The sequence below is a fragment of the Odocoileus virginianus genome, chromosome 15 (genome assembly GCF_023699985.2).
Source record: "Odocoileus virginianus isolate 20LAN1187 ecotype Illinois chromosome 15, Ovbor_1.2, whole genome shotgun sequence".
NCBI classification, from domain to species: Eukaryota; Metazoa; Chordata; class Mammalia; order Artiodactyla; family Cervidae; genus Odocoileus; species Odocoileus virginianus.
Window position 1 is genome coordinate 19,840,573 of NC_069688.1, and position 7,615 is coordinate 19,848,187.

The 7,615-nt window shown below is 57.0% G+C and overlaps 1 protein-coding gene across 1 annotated transcript; it reads left to right on the forward strand.

Moving 5' to 3' along the window:
- The first annotated feature begins 4,751 nt into the window (after positions 1-4,751).
- On the forward strand, positions 4,752-6,663 carry SOX17 (SRY-box transcription factor 17). Its single transcript, XM_020903030.2, has 2 exons — positions 4,752-5,069; positions 5,644-6,663. The coding sequence occupies exons 1-2, from the start codon at positions 4,763-4,765 to the stop codon at positions 6,564-6,566; spliced, it is 1,230 nt and encodes a 409-aa protein (XP_020758689.1). The 5' UTR covers positions 4,752-4,762; the 3' UTR covers positions 6,567-6,663.
- Positions 6,664-7,615: the final 952 nt, after the last annotated feature.

The window sequence follows — 7,615 nt, forward strand, 5'->3', positions numbered from 1 at the left end:
AACACGAGCCAACTCAGGCTCCATTTCCAACTCTGGTAGGCTTGTGGTTGTGGTTCAAGTTGCACGTGAGGGTGGGTAATGAGTGTGTCAGGAGTGGCCTGTCCTATCGCCTATTCACTTTGATCACTCCCCTGATCACAGAATGCACACCTTGCCCTAACCAACCACCTGGCAAAATCCAGCCCTGCTGACTAGGGAAGCTTGGCAAGCCAGTTTGCAGGGCAGAAAGGCCACCGATTGCAGGACCTCTACTAGAGGGGAAAAAAAAAATATCTCAGAGCGCTTGGCCTAGAGATGTCAGCGTCACCTTTCCGTGCCAGGAACAAATGATTTTTAGAGAAGGCCTAGATTCTACCCGGGCTGCACGCGAATCAATCAGAGGGGAAGACTAATGGTACCGCATTGGGCATTTCTAAGATGCAGGGGCCATGTCTGCTCCCTCCGCCCCCACCCCCCCCGGGGGAGGGGGGCGATGTGCAGGTGTCTGCTCCCGGGGACGCGCTGTTGCTGCTAAGCCTGTCTGCTCAGCTGAGGACGCAGCTCCACCAGGAAAGCTCGGGCCTTTCCTGGGTGCGAGGAAGGTGGGATTGGGGGGTCTGCAGAAGTGAGCACACAGGAACCGCTACTGAGATTGCAGTTAGAGCTCAGAGAGGCCGAGATGAAACGGGTGAGCAGACCAGTGTGTGTCCGTAATCCGTCCCGGGGATGAGCTGGGCTGCTTTGCCTTCACCCCCGACGCCGTCTCCCTGCGGAGTCTGAGGTTCTCCAAGCCGGGGAGTAAGGGGAAGCTGTCAGCACTCCCATCCCGGGACCCGAGCTGGGGCGGGAGGCTGAGTGGGGAATACAAGAAACACCCCCCGCGGACCAGTTTCTGAGCAGGGAAACGGACCGGGAACAGCGCATTTCCTGCTTCGCCTGTGCAAACCCCGGGCGCGGCCGAGCGGGAACTGGGTGACGGTCGGGGAGTCGCCGGCTGCTGGGGCGGGGTTCGAGGAGTCCTCGAGGGGTCCGTGTACCAGGGAGGATGCTGGGGCGGGATGCTGGCGGAGGGCGTGGAAGAGGGCGTAGGAGCAGAACGCACACCTCCTGTCCTGGTGCGGAGCGAGAGTCCCCAAAGCCCCGCGGGAGAGGCGGGCGCCCCAAAGGCAGGGTAGGGCGCCAGGTGAGAGGCAGCTGGGCTCTGACCCTCGGGGGCCTCCGGGGTGGGAGCTGGTGGCCGTGATCTCCTGGGCTCTCCTTCTTCCCCACCCCTCCCATGTCACCCGCGACTTTGAACTTCGCCTCGCAAACCCGCTGGGAACCCGCCGGGGGACCGGGAATAGACGCGAGAGGTACGCAGAGCCGGCGCGCGGCCCTACCTGGGCGGTGCGGAGCCCCGGGCGCGCTCCGTGCCGCGCGCCGCCTTCCGCTCGGCTCCCGGAGGCCGCCGCGGGCACGCGACTTATAAACGCGAAGACCTGATTGTTGTTCTTTGTTCCGGGGATACCATTGTCTGTCGGTTCCCGGTGCCCGCGGCGCGCCCCCCCTTTCCCTCCGCCCCCGAGCCAAGCGGGGTCTGTTCTGGTGCCCACAGCCTTCCCCGGAGGCCGAAGCGTTCTTCGTCCGGCTCCCGCTTCCCGAGCATAGAAACACAAAAGCCTGCAGGAAACCCACGGCCGGTGCCTGGTCACGCAGGGGTCCGAACCGCGGCTCACCACCTACCCGGCTTCATCGCTGCGCCCACCGGCCACGGGCCCCGCGGGGTAACAGGCATGGCTTCGCGCCGCGCTAGTCGCGTCCTTGCCCAGACTTTCGAGCCTTGGGCCCAGCCTGGGGACTGGGCACGGATTAGCAGCCAGAAATCAGAGGTCCCATTCCCCGCGCGCTCCAGCCACGCGGGCGGGTGGACACGGCTCCTCCTCGCCAACTTGTCTGCCCCCCTCCCCCCACGTAAATCTCTCGTGATGAGAAAAGCAAGGCTCGCAGGAAGCCACTCCGGATGTTTGCTGCTTTTCATGTGGCATTTGTGGCTGGCTCTGATAACATCCAGAGCTCAACTTCCAACGCCGCGTTTAGTTAAGAGACTGAAATAGAAGAGTCCACACACACCTCGTGGATGGTCTGCGGCGCCGCCACCCCCCACCCCAACACGCTCCCCTCAAATCTATGACAAGAGCGGGATCAGAAGATGGGATGAGACACAGGTAACCGCCTGCGGGAGGAACTCGTCTTGGAAAGGCACCGCAATTCCTCTCTTGTAAATATAAGTACATTGTTACTTTATAACTCCCAGGGAGAGTGTTATAATAAGTGGGGGGCGCAGGGACACCAAAATCTGAAGCTCCAACTCCATCCTATGCTCTCAACTAGTTTCTCAATATCTTACTCAAAAAAAAAAAAAAAAAACAAAAAACAAACCCAAAACAAAACAGTAGTTAAGACTCCAAGAACAAGTGCAGATAATAGCAAGAAACCCCCATCAGTTTCTTGACCCTCTTAGCACCTCTTCCTGTAATGAGGTGGCCAAGAGGCACCTAAGGATGAATAAAATGTACAGGGTAAATCTGTGCATATATATTTTTTGAACTCACACCTGGATTGCATTTCCTGTACCCTATGTTGTTGTTGTTGTTTTTTTTTTATGGAATACATCAAATAGATTCATCTAGAGAGAGAAATGTATTCTGGAACAGGCATTATTTTTGTTTGGTTTTTCAATCAATATTTTAAGAAAACTCCTATTAGTTCACAAAAACTTTTGCCCTAACAGAAAATCCTGCTTTGAGATCTTTGGAAAATATTTATTACTTTGCAGCAAAGTTAGAGACGATTGCCAGGAAAACATCAAGGAACAAGGCCCTACAGGATTAATTTGTTCTCTCTATTGCTATAGTTTCCTTACTTAGTTGCAATGCAATCATGCTTAATTTGCAAGCCCATATTTTTCTCTTATGGAAAAATAAGCTCTTAAAGGAAAAGTGCATAATCAGTTAAATGTTTCTAAGATTACCAGTTGTTTCAAAACCATCTATTAAAAATAACACTTCTTTATTATTTCCTTAAGCAGATTAACTTTTTTTCTTGTCTGAATCTCAGAGACCCAGGAACTAGAACCACTTTTTGGCCACTGAAGGTGGGGGTGGGGCAGCCAACATCACAGATCCTCAAGGAATTAAGTTGGCTTAAAACAAGTGTGCAGAAGTTCTTCGGAGAAACAGCAAACTCAGAGAAACTGAAGGCCAAGTGCTTTCAAAGGCTGTTTCTTTGTTTTTATGAATGCCCCGAGTAAGCAGTCTTGACAGACAACTTGTCAGGCAATGCCACACTGCAAGCTTCAGGCCTTACCTTCCAGATCCCGGATGTAAGCCCTAGCTTCCATCATCCCTTCACAGTAAATAAAGCAAATATGTTGTGGAGATTGATAAAAGTTGTCTATTTATGCAGAAGCGGCTGTGTTCGCTGCTTTAGCAAACAACACAACACATAAATACACAAATAAAACAGCTTGGGTGAGTGGTCAATAGCGCCAAGTCTGAGGGCAGATTTCTGGAGGTGAATTCCACTCCCCAGTGCTGTGCTAGTGGGCAAAGTCCTTAACGTCTCTGGGCCTCAGCTTCCTCTCCTGTAAGACAGAATGGCCTCTACCTCACAGGTTTATAAGGATAAACTTGTTGGCTGATGGTTGGTGTGCTGTATGTGTGACAGAAGGGTTTGTTTACAAACCCACAAAAAGATCTCTCGAATTTAAACAGAAGTTTAAATCTTAAAAGTTTTCATTCCAGTCTTGAGAAACACTGAAGACCACCCCCCGCCAAATACCTCAAACTGACCCTAAGGGCTACAGGTATTTTTTTCCTCAAAGGTTGCTTTATTTCCTTCTTTCGACAGGCGTTTAGATAAATATCGCTATCTTTACCACATTTAAAAAATCAAAACTAAATCTTGCTTTTTTTCCTAAACACATGGGAGGACATTTTATTAAGTTTATTAAACATTTCCTGTACACATTTTCAAGGGTGGGTTCGTCTCTTTGGATAAAGCTTTAAAAAAAAAATTTCTTCAGGATGACATTTGTAATCTTGTTTTCGAAAGTAAAATTTACCTCGGACATATCATTTTGAATATAATACAGGTACGTCGAATCCTTGGGGTGAGAAAGTATTTTCCAGTTTGGAGACGATGTCCGTGGGACTCTGGGAAGAAGGCGAGCCCCCGCCCCACCCCCCCTGCTGAAACCCCCTCAGCTCCAGGTTGAGTGGGTGCTTCGTGCGTCGATCCGGACTGCGCTGGCTAAGTACTTCTAGGCAGCAGGGCGATCAGCACCCCAGAAGGATGATCAGGGGTCCCCCTTGGAGGGTGGGAGCCGACGCGGCGCCAAAGCCCGGCTCCAAGCCGTTTTCTCAGGGGCAGGTGTCTCCCTGGGCGCGGGGCCGGGAAGGGGGGAAGGGAGGGCGTGGGTTTGAGCTGAAACTTGGGACCTGGGCGGCGGGCTGGGCGTGGGCCTAACGCGCCAGCCGGCCCGCCCCTGCCGCTCCATTGGCCGGGTCTGTGCAGAAAAGGCCCGGCGGCCGGGGGGCGCCTGTAGTGGCACTGGGCTGGCGGGGGCGAGGGCTACTCCAGTGACTGCGATCGATCTGCCAGGGACGCGGGCGGCGGGGTCCGTCCGGGGGACGCGAGCGGCCCGCGGGGCATCTCCTCTCTCGCTCCCCACCCCCTCCCCCCGGCAGGGGGAGGCGGCGTGTCCGGCGGAGGGTTGCGGGGCGCGGGGCCGGGCTGGAGCGCCATGAGCAGCCCGGATGCGGGGTACGCCAGTGACGAGCAGAGCCAGCCCCGGAGCGCGCTGCCCGCCGTGATGGCCGGCCTGGGCCCCTGTCCCTGGGCCGAGTCGCTGAGTCCCCTCGGGGACATGAAGATGAAGGGCGAGGCGGCGGCGAGCGGCGGGGCGCCGGCCGGGCCGGCGGGCCGAGCGAAGGGCGAGTCTCGCATCCGGAGGCCGATGAACGCCTTCATGGTGTGGGCGAAGGACGAGCGCAAGCGCCTGGCGCAGCAGAACCCAGACCTGCACAACGCCGAGTTGAGCAAGATGCTGGGTGAGTCCGCGCCGGGGCCCAGGCCCGGCGAACCTTGAGGCTCAGAGGGCGCGGGCCTTGCGCCCGAGGCTGGGGGTGTGCGGCCCCCGCGTCCTTCCCTGGGGCCCCGGTTCCTTCCCGCTGCCCGCTCTCCTAGTCTCCAAACGGCTTTGGGCCTTGGCCCCCGTATTCCCCGTCGGCCGGGGCTCCGGGGAGGCGTCTCCCCGCGCATCTGAACGGCGGCCAGGGCACCCTGGCGCGGGGCTGGGTGGGTCGCCCGCTCCCCCGACTCCTGGCCAGTTCCTCGAATGGGCGCGGGTGATGAGCGGGAAGCCGCTTCCAAGGGCGACGGAAAGGCGGCGGGGGATTGGGGGGGTGGGGAAGGTCTTGGAGGGCCCGAGATCTCGCGTCTTCCCCGAGTGCCCGGCCTGCCCTCGGCCTCCACAGCCCCAACCTTCAGTCTTTCCCTTAATCCCTTCCTCCGCCCCGGGAGTGGCACCAGCGGAGGTCTCAGGGGGACGGTAGGGCCAGGTTGGACCTGGGAGCCGGGGCGCAGACGCTAAACCTGCGGCCCTGTCCACCCCGCGCCCCGCAGGCAAGTCGTGGAAGGCGCTGACGCTGGCGGAGAAGCGGCCGTTCGTGGAGGAGGCCGAGCGGCTGCGCGTCCAGCACATGCAGGACCATCCCAACTACAAGTACCGGCCGCGGCGGCGCAAGCAGGTGAAGCGGCTGAAGCGGGTGGAGGGCGGCTTCCTGCACGGCTTGGCCGAGCCGCCGGCGGCCGCGCTGGGCCCCGAGGGCGGCCGCGTGGCCATGGACGGCCTGGGCCTACCCTTCCCGGAGCAGGGCTTCCCCGCGGGCCCGCCGCTGCTGCCCCCGCACCTGGGCGGCCACTACCGCGACTGCCCGGGCCTGGGCGCGCCCCAGCTCGACGGCTACCCTCTGCCCACGCCCGACACGTCCCCGCTGGACGGCGTGGAACCCGATCCGGCCTTCTTCGCCGCGCCGCTGCCCGCGGACTGTCCGGCCCCTGGGCCCTACAGCTACGCCCCGGCCGCGGACTACGCTGGGCCCCCGGAGCCGCCCGGAGCTGGACCCCTGCACCCGCGACTGGGCCAGGAGCCTGCGGGCCCCGCGATGCCAGGCCTCCTCGCGCCCCCCAGCGCCCTGCACATGTACTACGGCCCCGTGGGCTCCCCGGCGGCGGCGGGGGGCGGGGGACGCGGCTTCCAGATGCCGCCGCAGCCGCACCCGCCGGGTCCGGGGCAGCCGTCGCCCCCGCCAGAGGCGCTGCACTGCCGGGACAGTGCAGACCCGGGGGCCCCGGCCGAGCTACTCGGGGAGGTGGAGCGCACGGAGTTCGAACAGTACCTGCACTTCGTGTGCAAGCCGGAGATGGGGCTCCCCTACCCAGGACACGACGCCGGCGTGACCCTGCCCGACGGCCACGGGGCCCTGTCCTCGGTGGTGTCCGACGCCAGCTCCGCGGTGTATTACTGCAACTACCCCGACGTGTGAGCCGTCCCCGACCGCAGGGCCTGCGGCCAGAAGCGCGCACAGTGTTACACACCTCCCCAAGGATCGAGGGACACTCAGCCTCGCGTCGCATTGTGTTTTTAAGTTGCCTTGGCGTATAATTTATGGTAATTTATTTTGTCTGCCACTTGAACACTTGGGGGGGGGGTGGGGAGTAAAACGGGGGGGAGGTGGTGTCTGAAGATGGTTTCAGACCCTTGTTTCCCACAGTCGCCCTTGTCAAAAACCCCATTTTCAAGTTCAAGTTCACCAGTTCACAAGTTCAAGTTCACCAGTGGGTCCGGGAACAACTTGCTCCATTTCTCAAAGCTTTATTGATCAACGAAATTTTTATCCCGGGTGTGTTGTTTTTTTTTTCAATCTTTAAAAATAAAATAAAATCTGGAATTCCACTTTTCTCACTCCGCTAGCGCCTCTGTCACAAAAGCCAGGTTTTGAGATCCCTGTTAAGTATTTAATAGAATTAGAAATGCTTTAACGATAACACTAAACATATAGTCACAGTGAATTTCGCATTCTCTTGTAATAGTAGACCTGAATGACTTGAAGGGGAAGCCCTCAAATAAACATTTGGGCATCCCTACTTGGTTTTGCTAGGGGAAGGGAAACTCACAGAATGAGCCTAACTTATGCATTTCAGGTGACCCTAGTCTCTACATAGTAATTATTAATCATAATTCTCCAAATATTTTAAGTTTTAGTATATCACTTTCGAACTCAGGAGAATATCCAAGGTAACTTTGGTTTTCGAGTTGAATCTTGAGACCTACATAAAGAGGCTTTTGGATATATATTTTTTTCTTTTCTGCATTTCACCTTGAGTCATTAAAACCTCCCTCTCAATACTGAAATTGCCAGTCATCACAGGTCTACACCTTGGAAAGCAGTGTTGCTGGGTTAAAAATAATTGGGAAAGAGTCATAGGAACTGATCAAAATAAAATGCATTGTGACCTCAACTGTTAGTGAAACTTAGCACCTATCATTTCAGTGGGATATTTTGCTATAAATTGCATATGGGGCTTGCTGCAG